At 44.0% G+C, this 16,777-nt stretch overlaps 1 protein-coding gene across 2 annotated transcripts in view; it reads left to right on the top strand.

Annotated features, from left to right (window-relative positions):
• Positions 1-16,777, top strand: part of atp9a (ATPase phospholipid transporting 9A) — a 244,853-nt gene that overhangs the window by 44,053 nt on the left and 184,023 nt on the right. For both annotated transcript variants that reach the window (XM_086005302.1, XM_086005301.1), the window contains exons 3-4: positions 1,838-1,951; positions 11,990-12,098. In XM_086005302.1, coding sequence (XP_085861428.1) covers positions 1,838-1,951; positions 11,990-12,098 — 223 coding nt within the window. The remainder of the gene's footprint in view (positions 1-1,837; positions 1,952-11,989; positions 12,099-16,777) is intronic.

Genomic DNA, 16,777 nt, shown 5'->3' on the forward strand with positions numbered 1-16,777 from the left:
ATATCCAGGCCTCAGTGTCTCTACCCGCATGTGAAAAATGAATACCTTGAGTGAGATACTCAAGGGAGGAGAGGAGAAAATTGACAGAAGAAAAAATATCTTGTGTGTTTTAAACTAATTTGAAGTAAAAATTGGCAAAGCAATGAATTAAAATTTTTACAAATAACCAGACAAAGTTGGAAGTTGAACTTTGTTTTATAAATACAATACACATGGATAGTGGCTTATGTAAAATAAAAGAAAGAAAGACTTGCATTTATATAGCGCCTTTCACAATCACCGGAAGTCTCAAAGCTCTTTACAGTCAATGAAGTACTTTTGAAGTGGAGTCACTGTTGTAATGGAGTGGGCCTTTGGCGTAGCGGTAGCATCCCCGCCGCTGGCCAGAAGGTGTAGGGTTTCAAACCCCGCTCCAGACAGTCCTGGCAAGTGGAGTCGGAGCTCCGGCTCTAAATTCTGGGTTGACATCCAGCGGGATACTTGCGTCCGTGGGTGTGGGTGGCCCCCCTCCTTGTATGGGTTGTGGGAGCCCGTAAAACCCTCCCGCCATAGGACTAACCACCCTAATGGCTGGTATGAAGATGGTTACGGTCACAGAAGGAGCGTTAAACGCGGCCAGAAATCCTTCCACCACTTCATACAGTTCCCCAAAGGGAACAGTGTGAAGACACGTACGACGACGACTGTTGTAATGTGGGAAATGTGGCAGCCAATTTGCACACAGCAATCTCCCACAAACCGCAATGTGCTAATGAACAGATAATCTGTTTTCGTTATGTTGGCTGAAGGATAAATATTGGCCATATGGGATCTTTTACGTCCACCTGAGGGAGCAGACGGGGCCTCTGTTTAATGTCTCATCCGAAAAACGGCACCTCCGACAGTGCAGTACTCCCTCAGCACTGCACTGGAGTGTCAGCCTAGATTTGATGTGCTCAAGTCCCTGGAGTGGGACTTGAACCCACAACCTTCTGACCTCTGAGGCGAGTGTGCTACCAACTGAGCCACAGCTGACACTTAAACCTCTTATGTTGCCTCCATAACCGATGTGTACCTGCACAGTGTACTCGCACAGTGTCAATGTGCAAACCACCAGTTCCTGATATGTGTCCTTTATAAACATATGTTCAGAAAAATGTAATTCCCGGCTGTAATGTAGTCCTACAATTCAAAGGATAATTCTAGGCTGGTGCAGCTGCACTCTCTTGATTTCGAACATCATGGCCTAGTGTTTCCGCTAGTTTGTGCTGGTTTTACCAGTGCAATTTGCCTGAAATCAGCCAAAACAGCCTAGAATTTTAAGCACAAGTTATGGACTAGACACCATTTTCAGCTGTATTAATAAAACTGCACCAGGTTACCACTCCTAAATGCAACAAGGAATATTTTTTAATGCAAGGAAAAAATAGTTATATTCTATTACACTGCCCGATTGCATTGGTTCATGGAAGATTTTGTGTTTGTGATTATACAAAAGAGTTTGGGTGGAAACTTGAACTATAACTTCACTTCGGAAAACCAATACAATTTCAAGCGCAATTTGCGCCCAGTTTGCCGATTCACCCAAAGCAGAAACTTTACCCCACATCCGGTATTCCTGTTAGCTCCATCCTGGGAACAGTGTTTTGTAGTTTCAATAGTTCCTCACAATGTATTATTGAAGGATTTTTTTGGGGGGTGGGGGGCGCAGGGAGTTGCAGAGAATTGATCAAACCTATTACTTTAAAACAATTTTGTAAATGTCCATTGTTTGAAATCAACTTGCCTTTCTTCAATAATTTCAAGCTTGGTTCTTTCACTTAGAATTTAATGAATTATTTCTCTTTTTGTTTTTTAGGTACTTTTTAACCAGTTTAAGTATTTCTTCAATCTGTACTTCCTGCTGTTGGCGTGTTCCCAGTTTGTACCAGATTTGCGGCTTGGTGCCCTATACACATATTGGGCTCCTTTGGTAAGTCCTCCTCCCTTCATCATCTGACTTCATTATAATGGTCAGAAGGTCCAAGTAGCAGTTGTTTGAGGCTGAATATTGTCCTCCATGAATACCGTAGACAAAACCACAATTTTAACCCTAACGCTTGAAAAGAATAGGGCATGCGGGTGGTTAAAATTATGGCAGTGTGCTACTTGTGTTATTCATGCCGCATTCGCACCACGCGCTATTTTAACAGTCACATTTTGGACAGCATTGATGCTCTTGTCCCAGGCAGGTGGGGATGTCGATTGAGATGCAAATGTCAAGGTCTGATGACGTAATTCAGACTCTGACGTTATTTTAATCCCAGGCCACATGACTCGCACATAGTAGTCATCGCACCCGAGGAAGTTAGCATAGGAAGGCTGCAGGGCCAGAAGCCTAGATACGTAAAAATGTTTAATTTATGAAGGTTTCCTTGTTGGCCAGGAGCAGCAGGAGTATTTCTTCAGGCCCCAAAGGAATCCTTAGGCCTCCCCTGCCCTGAGCTTCTCTTCCCCTTCCCACAACAGTGGTTGGCTCCGACCAACCCCCCCCACGCCCCCCCCCCCCCCCCCCCACGCCCCCCACTAACCATATGCCGAGGTGCGTTTCCATGGGTCCCCAGTAGTGGCCTGCTACCACAAGATCCCGTCCGCCGGCCTCCACAACATTCCAGCTGGGTTAGGGCGGGAGTTGGACATGGACTATGGTAATGTGGCCCGGGAGGCTCATCTGCAAGATGAGTGACCCTGACACTCACCTTGCCGCCATCACGTTGAACTCTCGTCCCGAGTTAAAATCTGGGCTATCATATTAGAAGTGCAGTGTATGTCATCAAATTTATTTGGCAATCCATACACTGAATGAGGGTTATTGTCATGACTGTGTATAATGCATTTCTATTAAATATACCTACATTGTGAGTCCTTGATCTCATGGGTTAATCCATTCAGTATTTGCTGTGTACGTATCAAACTGTTAGGGTGCACTTTTACCAGAACAGCTGGACTCTGGAGTTTCATAGGGCTAGTTTGTTTGCCAAAGACATCTTGTTAGTTGACATTAACTTTATGGAGAGGAGGCTCTGCACAATTAGTCGTGGATCAATCAGTCGGCCAGCCTCGTTAGTACAGCCGTATGGATATGCTTCCTGTTGAGCTGTTTCTCAGTGTCTTATATTTTTCGAACTCTCTTTGTCATACTTTTTTTTTTACATTTGTTTTTTTAAATATGGACATAAATTGCAAACGTGCCAGTTTATCCTACAGATTTCCAGTTGTCTCCCAGCCAGAGGTCCAATTCTGTCTCTGCGCAACAAAATGGCATCTAGGTTTCTGAGTGGATTTTTTAAACAGATGCTTGGCACGTTAACGGACTAAAGACTTCATTGTATAATTACTGTAGTAATTTAGTGTATGATTGTGTGGTTTCATTTTTGTAACACCAGTCTTCCATTAGTTTTACATAAATCCTTTGCAATGATTACAGACACCAGGATGAACAGATGCAGATAGGGCCAGGTTTCGAAAGAGTCCTGTTTTAGGTATGACTGAAAGAGACTAGATTGGCTAGTTTTAAATCTCTCTCTAAATAGTCCTGTTGTGGAATTGTCATGAGCCTTCACTCCTGGAACAGACTGTATGCAAACAGCTGCATGCAATGTGCTGAGGCAAAGTTCATGTGGTAACAGATACTCAACCTGTTGGGAGTCTTCTTTAAACAAAGCCTTTATTTAAAATCTGTTGTGGCACACACACAAGATAATGTGATGTCTTGTGTTCCTCATATTGATATTCAGAGACGGGGCTGCTGGAGTTGCTCTGAAGGCACTGCTTTGTGTGGTTCTGAGTCCTACTGATCAATGTGCAACCCCAAGGACATGCTGAGTTAGCTGATCTCCAGTGGAGCCCCACAATTGGCCTTAATGTCCTGAGGTTAGGGAGCGGATGAAGTCTGGTCTGGCTGCTGATTGCATTTCAGTGAGCACTGGTAGAAAATTTCCATGTGCACGTACATGTGTGTTCAGATGTCTGCTGATCAATGAGGTTGGTTGTGACACCTCCTACAGTTAAATATCCTGCTGACACTGACTGTCGGCTCACACGTGAATATTGGCCACTTGCCTGAGATACTGATGGGTTGCCAGCCCCCATGAAAGAGTGTCCCAACAAAGAGTCGGGAAGGAAACTAGGTTTGAAATCTATGCTGAACCCACCGTCAGAAGTTTACTTTATACCTTTTACCTATTGAGATAATTTCATCAGAAGGTTAACTGATTTGTTACCTAAGCTTCAGTTTAATATTTTTGTCAAAGCAATTCTAGTTCCTGGGAAGGAATGTAAATAGCTTATACAAAAGCAAAATGCTGCGGATGCTGGAAATCTGAAATAAAAACAGAAAATGCTGGAAATACTCAGCAGGTCAGGCAGCATCTGTGGATAGAGAGACAGAGTTAACGTTTCAGGTCGATGAACCGTCGTCAGAACTGGAAAAAAGTTGGAGATGTAACAGGTTTTTAAGCAAGTGCAGGGAGAGGGGGAAGGGGAGGAAAGAACAAAAGGGAAGGTCTGTGATAGGATGGAAGGCAGGAGAGATTAAGAGACAAAAGGGATGATGGTGCAAGGCAAAAGGAGATGGTAATGGGACAAGTTAGCTTCCTTGGAGCTGCGCTGTTAATTTTTGATTGGTAGATTTATGTTCTTTCAAGATGGTCAGCCGCTTGCATTCTTCCTTCTCCCTTCTCTCGCTCTCTCATCCCATTTTGTTAACTTCATCAGGAGAATTGACATCCCAACAGTGTGAAGGCGCAGAGTTAAAAACCACAGGTGCAATAGAAACATAGAAACATAGAAGATAGGAGCAGGAGTAGGCCATTCGGCCCTTCGAGCCTGCTCCGCCATTCAACGAGATCATGGCTGATCATCCAAACCCTAGCACCCAGTCCCTATACCGACAGCCATCCCACCCAAGCCCTATCCCCGTAACCCCGTAACCCCACGTATTTAATCCCCCCTAACACTAAGGGCCAATTTTTATCATGGCCAATCAACCTAACCCGCACATCAATGATATAACTACTCACCGTTTTAGCAATTCCCTTTCTCCCCCGCCCCCCCCACCCAAAAAGAAAGACAGTTAAAGAAATGAACTTGGCTCTCCAGTGCCTCAGCTGGTAAAAGTGGTGAGTAGTTGAGGTATACCACTTGGGAACTGATGTGCCAAATAACTGCCCGAATCCGAAGTTAAAGCTTAAGACTGAAGCCTTTTATTAAATAAGAATCATGGCAGAGTTAACAGAGTCCATCATCGACCGAGCCCTTGGTAGAACATACCAGAAGAGGGGCGGGGCCAGGGAGGAGCATTAGTGGTTCCCCCTAGTGGAACATTCCAGACATTACAAGTGCAAGTACAAATATCAGAACACAGTTATTTCATCACATTCACCCCCTGCTATAGATTCAGTCTGTCAGGTGGTCTGATAATCCTCTGGGAACGACATAACTCTTGCTGAGGCTCCTGCCGGAGTACTAACTCCGGTTCATTCGAATTCCCAGAATCATCAGTATTTTCCACACTGAGGGTTTGTGTCTCTGAAGGTCCAATACCACGATTGAAAACTCTACTCTCACAGCCGAACTCTTTTCGAGCTCCAGCAGGTGCAAGATCTTTAATAGAGACCGTATCCTCTCGCCCATCCGAATATTGAATATACGCATACTGGGGATTAGCATAGAGGAGTTGTACTTCCTCCACCAGTGGATCAGTCTTGTGGCCTCTCATGTCTGCGCAACAACACAGGGCCCGTGGTCGTCAACCATGTGGGTAACGATACTCCATTAGTAGCTTTTCTTGGAAAACTAAACATCCTTTCATGAGGGGTGGCATTCGTCGCTGTACACAAAAGAGACCTTATGGAATGCAGCACGTCTGGCAGGACATCCTGCCAGCGAGAGGTCGGCAGGCCTCGTGACTTCAGAGACAGTACGATAGCCTTCCACACTGTCGCATTTTCTTTCTCGACCTGCCCATTACCACGAGGGTTATAGCTGGTAGTTCTACTCGTTGCAATCCCCTTCGATAGCAAAAACTGTCGTAATTCTTCGCTCATAAAGGAAGAACCCCTATCACTATGTATATAGTTAGGCATGCCGAACAAGGAAAACAGTTGGCAGAGGCATTTAATTACAACAGCACTAGTCACATCCGGACAGGGGATAACAAAAGGGAACCGAGAGTACTCGTCTATAATATTAAGAAAATAGACATTACGGTCGCTCGATGGAAGGGGACCTTTAAAATCGAGACTCAAACGCTCAAATGGTCGAGTTGCTTTAATAAGATGAGCTGGCTCGGACGGCTTATAGAAGTGGGGTTTGCATTCAGCACAAACATGACAGGTTCTGGTCATTGTCCGGACCTCCTCAATAGAGTAGGGTAGATTGTGGGAGTTAATGAAGTGGTTCATTCTGGTAACCCCAGGGTGGCAGAGTGCGTCGTGGAGACTTTGAAGCTTATCTGTACCTAGACTAGCATATACTCCTTGTGACAAAGCATCCGATGGCTCATTAAATACTCCAGGCCTGTACTGAATATCATAGTCATATGTTGACAGTTCTATTCGCCATCTTAAAATCTTATCATTTTTGATCTTGCCTCTCTGCTTAGTGTTGAACATAAAGGCCACAGATCGCTGGTCAGTAATGAGCGTAAAACGTTGGCCAGCGAGATAATGTCTCCAATACCGGACTGCTTCAATAATTGCCTGTGCCTCCTTTTCCACTGAAGAATGTCGAACTTCTGGTCCTTGCAATGTACGAGAGAAGAAGGCTACTGGTCTACCAGCTTGGTTAAGAGTTGCTGCCAACGCAAAATCAGATGCATCACTTTCCACTTGAAATGGGATCTTCTCATCCACGGCACATACTTCTCATCCACGGCACATACCACTGCCTTCTCAATGTCCCGTTTGATATTAAGGAAAGCCTCCTGAGCTTCCGCCGATAGCGGAAAAGACGTCGACTTAATAAGAGGTCGGACTTTATCTGAGTAGCTAGCCACCCACTGGGCATAGTACGAGAAGAATCCCAGACACCTTCTTAAAGCTTTTACAGTGTGAGGTAAAGGTAATTCCTTAAGTGGGCGTAATCTTTCAGGGTCTGGCCCGATTACCCCATTCTCCACAACGCAACCAAGAATACACAAACGTGTAGTATTGAAGGTACACTTGTTTTCGTTGTAGGTCAGGTTTAACCTCTTTGCAGTCTCTAGGAACTTCACGAGATTTTGATCATGCTCCCGTTGGTCACGCCCACAGATGGTAACATTGTCCAGGTACGGGAATGTTGCTTCCAACGTGTATTCATCCACCATACGATCCATCTCCCGTTGGAAGACGGATACCCCATTCGTCACTCCAAAGGGCACCCGAAGGAATTGGAACAGGCGCCCATTAGCTTCGAAGGCCGTATAAGGTCGGTCTTCTATTTTGATGGGGAGTTGATGGTAGGCAGACTTTAAATCAATGGTGGAGAACACGCGGTACTGAGCTATCTGGTTCACCATCTCAGAAATACGAGGCAAAGGATAGGCGTCTAATTGGGTATACAAGTTTATAGTCTGGCTATAATCGACCACAAGTCTTTTCTTCTCATTAGTTTTAACCACCACCACCTGGGCACGCCACGGGCTACCACTGTGTTCGATGATTCCCTCCCGTTGAAGCCTTTCCACTTCCTCTTATATAAATGTTTTATTTTCTGAACTATACCGTCGACTCTTAGTCGCTATAGGTCTACAATTAGGAGCAAGGTTCGCAAACAAAGAAGGCGGGCTTACGTTTAAAGTAGAAAGGCCGCAGACTGTGAGTGGAGGCTGGGATCCACCATACTTAAGGGTAATGCTCTCATGCTGACACTGGAAGTCCAAGCCTAATATTAAGTTCACACACAACTGAGGTAATATGAGGAGTTTAAAATCCTACTCCGTACCCTTAACGGTCAATGTGACTTTACAATATCCAGTTACCTCCGAAGTAAGGGATTTGGACGCCATCACAATTTCACTTCGAGTAGGATACACCTTCAATGAACAGGAGTTAACAAGGTTGGGGTGTATAAAACCTTCAGTACTGCCACAGTCTATCAAACACCCAGTAGGACGACCATTAATCTTAATGTCCATCATAGATTTTGACAAGGAGCACGGTATGGTCTGGTCAACCGTAGCCGAGGCTAGAGTAAAACGATAGGCGGCAGCAGAGAAGACATCGGGTACAGGATTACCCTTACACACTTTACTAAAATGTTCCCGTTTCTTACATTTAAAACAGGTAGCCTCTCTGGCTGGGCAACTTTGCCTGGGGTGTTTAGATTGGCCACAAAAATAACACTTAGACCCATGGGGCACAGCCGCAACAATAGGATTAAGTGGGGGCTCCATTGGTGTTATGGATGCCTCCATACTCGGAACACACGAGGCTGAGAGAGATGCATGGGCTGATGCATACACTTCTGAATTCTTCTGGGCTACATCTAACGATCGAGCAGCAGCGACAACCGTTTTTAAAACTAACGAGTCGTTCTCGAGGAGTCTCTGTCTAATATAATTAGATCGGAGGCCAGATATGAAAGAATCGCGGATGGCTTCTTCCTGATACACTATGGCAGAGACAGCCTTGTAGTTGCAACCCTTAGCCAAAGCCTTAAGGTCCTGCAGGAAATCGTCCAGAGATTCCTCGGGTAATTGCCTGCGAGTAGACAGGAGATACCTGGCGTATACTTCGTTAACCGACTTAAGGTACTGGGCTTTAAGAACTGCGAGGGCCTCTTCATATGTAGTAATATCTTCAATTATAGAGTAAGTTTGATGACTTACCAAGTTGGTTAGAAGACCCAACTTGTTAACCGCCGGATCGGTCGATGATGCGATGAAGTGTTCAAAACGTCGGAGCCAATGCGTAAATTTCTTCGACGCATCTGCCGAATGGGGATCGATATCCAGACGCTCTGGTTTCAAAAATCGATCCATCTTCCAAAAGTAGTTATTTAATAAAATTGATGTGCCAAATAACTGCCCGAATCCGAAGTTAAAACTTAAGACTGAAGCCTTTTATTAAATAAGAATCATGGCAGAGTTAACAGAGTCCATCATCGACTGAGCCCTTGGTAGAACATACCAGAAGAGGGGCGGGGCCAGGGAGGAGCATTAGTGGTTCCCCCTAGTGGAACATTCCAGGTGCAAGTACAAATATCAGAACACAGTTATTTCATCACAGGAACAAAGTGCTCACATTGTTGTGGACTTAATGACAAACCAGTGCTGGTGGCGAGGGAAGATGGTTCGTTTTCTTACAGGAAAGGGTGAAGTAACTTTTTAAAAATTGAAAGGAACCAGAAACCTCCTGAATCTCCAAAAAATACAATTCATATAATGAAACCGAATTAGTGCTGAAGTGCAACCAGAGAATGTCTGCAGCTTGGGGACGATGTCATCAGACAGCTTTGGCAGTGTAGTATAAGGAGGTTTCAGGAAATGCAGTGATGGTATTTTAAAGAGAATCAATGACCTACTGTCAACCACTTCTGGGCTGCTGGTATTTCCTGCCTGCCCTCTGCCAGTGTTTTGGCAGAACTGGGTGGTAAGGGATGGGAAATGGGGCGGGAAACTCTCCACCATGGGCATGTTGAAATGATGACAATTCATCATCGGGCATATTTTCTATCTTTTGCACCATACCGATGCTGGATACTTAGGAAGCCTGTTCATCCCTGACGTGCAGCATTGCTATGGGCGGCAGAGGGGCAATTTAAATGGCCCAAAAGCCTATATTGCTTTTTGCGCTTACTTGTAACATTTTTTAAATGCATCTTCTGCTGGCACAGGAACACTGTGTCCTCTCCAGACTAGCTCCCCAGCTGAAGTTGGAGAACCTGCCATAATTATGCTAATGACCCCGAGGCCAGAAAATCATCTGGAGTCAGGCATTCATCTTTGTGGTGGGTGGATGTTCTGCTGAAGAGATGCCCCAACTCTGTAAAAGCAGAATATCGGGGCCCTAATCATTTGTTTTGATTTTCACTGTAAAATCGTGGGGGTGGGGGGCGAGGTGATCACAGAAAATCTTCTGGAGGATGTAGATGTGTTTTTTTTAATGCGTTTAGCTGCACCTACACAATTATAAAGAATTTTAATGTAAGGGTGGAGCCGTGTGCTGGAGGCAGGCAACCTCACTAGTGTGCAAATTGTATGGAATTAATTTATTTGTTTCCTTGTTAGCGTAGCTCTAGTAGTCTCCCTGAGCCAGTTAACTAATCCTTTCATTGTTTCAAACTACATTTGTATTTGCTCTCCATTTCTGTTCAGTTACAATGGCACTTGCTGCTGTTCTTCTCCAGCTAAGGGGGCAAATAGTCCATGCTGCTGATAGTCACGTGGGTATTCTATGGCTGGCTGATGAATGTGAGATGGGGCAGACTGGTATTTTAAGTGACTCCATCCCTGAGATTTTGGGTTCCATCCACTAGCTGAGAATTGGCAGAACATGCTCAGTCAGGGTTGGAATAGAGTTAGATAGTTCAGGGCAGGATTGAAATTTGTGTGTGCCACTGTGGATTAGAATCCAACACTCCATATGAGGAGCAATGCAGTGAGCACGCACACACTGTGGACCTCCGTTCTTCATCCCTTGATTCCTACCAGGCACAGCAGCATAATTTACATATAAAGCTCAGAGTTCAGTGTCGTACATGTGCAGCATACAGGCACTGATCTTTATCAGCACCAGGAAAAGTGGAATTTTTTGTATTTTTTTCCCCTCCATCTTTCTCTCCCGGAGGTGCTGTTTCATGTGGGGCAGGTGGAGCCTTGTGGTCATTATTCATGTTTAAGCTCAGAGAATTGAGTACTGTTAGACAATTCATCTGGAGAGAGAGCATCACAGCCAAACTGATCCTGTCTTCAGCCATTTACTTTATGCAGTAGGATTTCTAGTTGGTTTCCCCAATCCCTAGTGTAGGGGCACTGAAGACAAATGTAGTGTGTCTACCACAGGAGCACATAGATACAGATGAGGAAGTTTCAGCAACCAAGAAAGATCGTGCAGTCCCTTCATCACCACATCCAACTGATTCTTCAATGATTCCAAGGTTTTCCCCTTCCTTTTTTGCTCAGCAAAATCAAGGATGTTGGCAGAAAATTCATGCCCTTTTGTTTTAAAACATTCTTGGGAGTTCTCTATTCCTCTTTCAATTTTCTTTCATTATCTCTCCTCCCTTTTTCTCTTGATGGTGTTGGTTGTTACTGAGATACAATTTCAGTGTTGTCAGCACTCAGCACCCTCTAGTATCTTATCCAAGTGACCATTTTTTGTGTGAGCCTAGATGGTAAGAATTGGCAGATTATTCAACTATGTAAAGCATCATAGCTAAACCTGACCAGTTCCTGCCCAGTTTCCACATATATGCAGAGGCAGGAATGGGGAAACCTGGCAGAATGTTTCCTTTCTCCCTGGCCTCAGAGGTGCTGAGGCCAATAACATACTAACTACTGCGCCAGCTGAGATCAGTATAGGTCAGAAATTGAACCTGATATCTTCTAGTCTGGATGGGTACTAGCCACTAGAAGAGCTTCAGGACAGTTTTTCAAAAGAGTCTTTGACTTCTGAAAACCTAAATACTCCAATAAAGGCTATATCTTGTTTAAGTACATGAAATAGATAGGTGAAATGGTTCATTGCAGCAGAGCTCAGTGCTTGGGTCAAGGACGGTATAGATGTATTCAGTTTGCACTGTAATAATGATGATACATCTGCCCTCAAATACAGCTGTCCATCCTCTACTGCTATTGCAAGGTTGCTGGACCTTACCATTTACTATCTTAGGTTGCTCTGAGACCATCACTATAGTGTGTACCCCATTTCAATTTGTTAAGTGCTCTGCTCCTGGGGGCTGTGTTTTTCAGTGAGGGCAGAGCATGATAATGAAATTGTTTATCAGTCCTAAAAGTTCTGACTTTCATTTTATTTTTGACTTGCAGGGTTTTGTCTTGGCAGTGACGATCATCCGAGAGGCCGTGGAGGAGCTCCGATGTTATGTCCGAGACAAAGAAGTGAACTCCCAGATCTACAGCAAGCTCACAGCCAGAGGTCAGCACCTAGGGCCCTGCTCCTGCTTCTTGTATCCTGTTGCCAGCTGCTAAAACAGTAGGATTTAACTAAATTGAACAACATTTAAAATCAAAGACTCTGCACTGGGAGAGCATATGTGCTGTTTCTGCAGTGCTGTACAGGCGTTGTGACCGAGCCCCCATTTGGAGCGCTCCTGGAGATTTATGATGCATCTGTCATTTGCATAGCAAAAGTGGTTTGGTAAAAAAGACTGCTATTAAGTCCAGACTTAGTTTAGGTTTATTGCTTTAAATCTCCTTTTAGTAGAAGATTTTTAAGTGAATGTGGAATCTTCTTTACCCACCCCACCCCCCTAAAAATATATATATATTGTGATGTGATTTTTAGGCCCTTAGCCCTCAACACTGAGCCGAACAGAACCCTATAGTGTAAAGGGACCAATTATTTTAAAAATGGAATTAAATATAGACTAAAACATTTGAAATATTACCAGTAGCACAGAACTGATGCACTGTAAACACTGGGTCAATATGTCTTTGTTTAAAGTATCATAGAGACGGCTTCATTGAATCAGTTACTGTATTAGTAATTTTGTTGTGATCCTCATGGTAGGAGTTGGAGACTCAAGAGTTTCTGTTCTTGATTTTTATAACATTGTCTGTTGCTGCTCTGATTGCGTTCCCACTTCTTTTCTGTAACCTATAAAAAGTATCCTGTGTGTGGATTGAGAGGATCTGCAGCGATGTTTAAGCATATGAACAAATGACCAAACACACTGAAAGATATACAGTGCTGACAGGGCTCAGAGCTGACCTCATTTTTTACGAGATGGCTGCTGTGTTTAACCCTGACTGATGGCCATAACAGTGCCATGAAATCTCAATGTTGTGGAACTAATCCAATCTGAAATGGGGTGCAAGGTTGGGTTAGCGAACTGAGCACAGTCTGCTTTTGCTAATTTGCACCGTTCCTCGAAAGTGTATTTCTATTTCTGCCGCCTTGAATGGGTTTGAAACTGAGTCCTCTTAAAATTAGACCAATTTCCCACCAAATCATTGTTATAGAACAAAAATATTGTTCTCTGAATACCTGACAAGGGTGATGAAGTACTCAAATCATATTTTCTTCTAAGAGTACAGTTTGTATCTATTAATCTATGCGAAAATATTTCGAGGTGGCTGGCCCAACATATTTACTAAACATCCCCATTGCTCAGTTTAAGTATTTACATTAGCGTGGGGGTTGATGAGTAAAACATCCTGGATCTTAGTCAGTCAACAATAGTGACCATTACTTAAATCTGTGATAACGGGGGTAATATTAACTTTGAGTGATGGTGTATAATGGGCGATATCAGATCGGCTGCCCGTTACATATCTCTCCCATTTTTTGCTTCCATTAAAGTCAATGGAAACAAAAATCAGGAAAGCTGTATAACGGGAGGCCCATTTTACCCTGTCACCCAAAGTTAAGATTAACCCCAAGGACTCCTTTTGGATTGTTCAGTTTGTAACTGCACTGCCCAGTGTGGAACTGAGCCACACAGACCAGAAAGGTTCCAGCTCTGGCTCTCGTCTATGCTGCGTTAGCTGATCGCCGCTGGATGACAATGGGGGCGCTACAATTAACCTCAGCACTCCTTGGATATGAAGAAGAAAAAGCCACTAGATTTCCTGCTCAGTCTTGCTGCCCAGTGACACCTGCTGGGAAGTGCGCATGTATGGATATTGGGTGTACCTAGATGTGATGCCCTCTATAATCAAATAGCTGTGATTCCCTCAATGGACAAATAGCCCAGTGACACTCACCGTCTATGCTCACACATGGAAAATGGGAACTTGGTGAGATAGTAACCATGGAACCATGCACCGGGAGTTGGTGCCTTGAGAAAGGTGGAAATTTGGAGAAAAATACTTCACTTGTGGCAATGGAGTGTGAGTTTGAACCAAACAGATTGAGCACTTATTTGAGAAGAGGGTCTTAAAAAAAGGGTTTAGGGAAGGAATTCCAGACCAGCTGGACACACAGCCACCAACGGTGGGGCAAAGGAAGGGGGACGCAGAAGGAGGCCGGAGTCAGATGAATGGAGTGTAGGATATGCTGCTGGAAGTTACAGAAATAGGGATGGGATGGAGGGATTTAAGCACAATTTTAAATTTTAAGATATTGGGGATTCAGAACCAATATTGGTCAGTGAGGAAGGGGTGATGGGCAAGCAGGAGTTGGTGTGGGATAGGATACAAGCAGCAGATTTTTGAATGAACTGAATTACGGAGGATGGGAGGCTGGCCAGGAAAGCTTTGGGATACCGAGTCTGAAGGTGATGAGGCGTGGGTTTCAGCAGCAGATGAACTGACATAGGAGTGAAGGCAGTCTTTGTGATGGAGAGGATATAGGATTGGAGTCTCAGCTAAATGTCAAATAGGATGCTGAGTTTGATTCATCCTGAGGCAATAGCCGGGAGACAGATGGAGTTGGTGGCAAGGGTATGAACTTTGTTGTGGGGGCCGAAGAAGATGGATTTGGTCTTACAATTTCCTCCAGCTAAACATTGCAACGCATCCAAGATTGGATGTCGAGCAAGCAGTCTGACAGTACCGAGATAGTGAAGGGGTGGAGTGGTAGAGCTGGGCTTGCATATGGAAGCTGACCCCATGTTTGCAGGTTTTGTCAGATGAAGCTGGGAGCTTCTGTTCTGTATGATTTCAGCACTATACCAGGCATTGCCTCCCCCCACTGCACCATTGGGGAAGCTAGCCCATCCTTTAAAAAAAAAAATGTGCTTATCAAGGTAAAGGATATCAATGTGTTCCAAGATTAGTTGTTGTGTGGATTTTGTAGTGCAGACTTTGCCATATAAAAGGGATGATTTCAAAAGGAGAGAGAACATTATAGCCCAAAAATACTCCTGGAGTATCCTTATATTTTTTTAAAATCCTCTCCTTCCCTGTGAGCATGAATCTCATTTTAATGATGTGACCCAAGGTGAAGAATCTGGTTGAACCTTGCATGCTGCCACTCAGGCATGGTGTATTGGTAGAATAATGTCCTAAGTCACCCACATATTTTTGTCACTCTGAATTTTGATAGGTTGGCTATTAAATAGTAGTGACTGAATAAGTAAATTTGTTGGAAGTTGGAGGAAGGGGAGAGGGAAGCTGTTTTGAACCTAGTTGCTTTGTCCAAACATTTGGCCTGAATCACACTATATGTAATATAATAGGCTCCTATTTAACAGCACTAACTGCCAAGTGGAAGTGTTAGCAATTGCTGCTCTTGTGCTGGACTGTCGGGCAGCTGGGCTGGTTATTGTTAATCTGAAGCTGTGATGTGAAGTGCATCCTACAAGAGATGTAATAAAGCCAATGTGACCCTTGTCATTTCTGCTAATTTCCTCCTTGAACTGGCTGCTTGCCTGACTATAAATGTAATACATTGCAGATTATTATTGCAGCTGGGTTTAAAGTTCTGCTCCATAGCATCTTGCAAAAATTTCCTCAAACCAAAATGTACTGAAAAAGTCAGTGCTGAAAACCCAGAAATGCTTGCATTGATAGATGTGTTCTCATTGTGTCATTAAATGACCACATCCCTTTCATTTAATTATCCTATACATGCTGTGCGAGTGAAACAGCCAATAAAAACCGTTCTCATATTTTGTCTGTATTGAAGGAGACTTCTTATTTTAGTTAAACTAAAAATAGGGTCAAAAAACCTTACTGTTATGATGTACCCTTCTGATATGTAGTCAGAAAGTTGTTTTATATAATGTGTGTATATACGTTTGTTTTACTTTTAATTCTTTCCTCTCCACTCTTCTGCAAATGATGTTGACCCCCTCATTGCTTCTGTTGGAGCTGGTTGCCTCTCTGTAGCTTTCACAAGTGGCCACTATTTATGTGTAGGCCTCAACAACAAATGCTGGCAACCTCTCGACTATGTAAAACATCACATCTGGGCCCAAACCTGTTCCTATCCAGTGTCCACACACTGGCACTTCCGGCAGGGGTTACTAGATAGCAATCAGGAACTGGAAATCTGGACACAGATTTTTTTTCCCTCTCTAATCCTTGACCACTGAGACCAATTTAGTACCCTAGCTGAGCTCAGCAAACTTGGCATAGACCAGGGATTGAACTTGGGCCTTCCTGGTAATATAACTTTTAACTATTACTTTAGTTTAATTTTATGAATCACATATCTGCAGTTCTTGGGAAGGATAGTTCTCGGCAAGTTTCCAATACATACCGATTGCTATTGGGGAGAGGCTGTGTGCTTCCCCACAGGGATGCTCAAGAGGGCAGAATTAGAGGAGCACAAATATTTCGGGGGTGGGGGAGGGGGTGAAGGAGATTACAGAGATAGGGAGGGGCGAGGCCATGGAGGGATTTGAAAACAAGGATGAGAATTTTGAAATGGAGGCATTGCTTAACCGGGAGCCAATGGAGGTCAGCGAGCACAGGGGCGATGGATGAACGGGACTTGGTGCGAGTTAGGACATGGGCAGCCGGGTTTTGGATCATCTCAAGTTTACTTAGGGTAGAATGTGGGAGGCCAGCCAGGAGTGCGTTAGAATAGTCAACTCTAGAGGTAACAAAGGCATGGATGAGGGTTTCGGCAGCAGATGAGCTGAGGCAAGGGCGGAGACGGGCGATGTTACGGAGGTGGAAATAGGTATTCTTAGTTATGTTTATAGA

The sequence above is a fragment of the Somniosus microcephalus genome, chromosome 13, assembly GCF_052327205.1.
Source record: "Somniosus microcephalus isolate GS21.2 chromosome 13, FLI_Smic_1.0, whole genome shotgun sequence".
Classification (NCBI taxonomy): domain Eukaryota; kingdom Metazoa; phylum Chordata; class Chondrichthyes; order Squaliformes; family Somniosidae; genus Somniosus; species Somniosus microcephalus.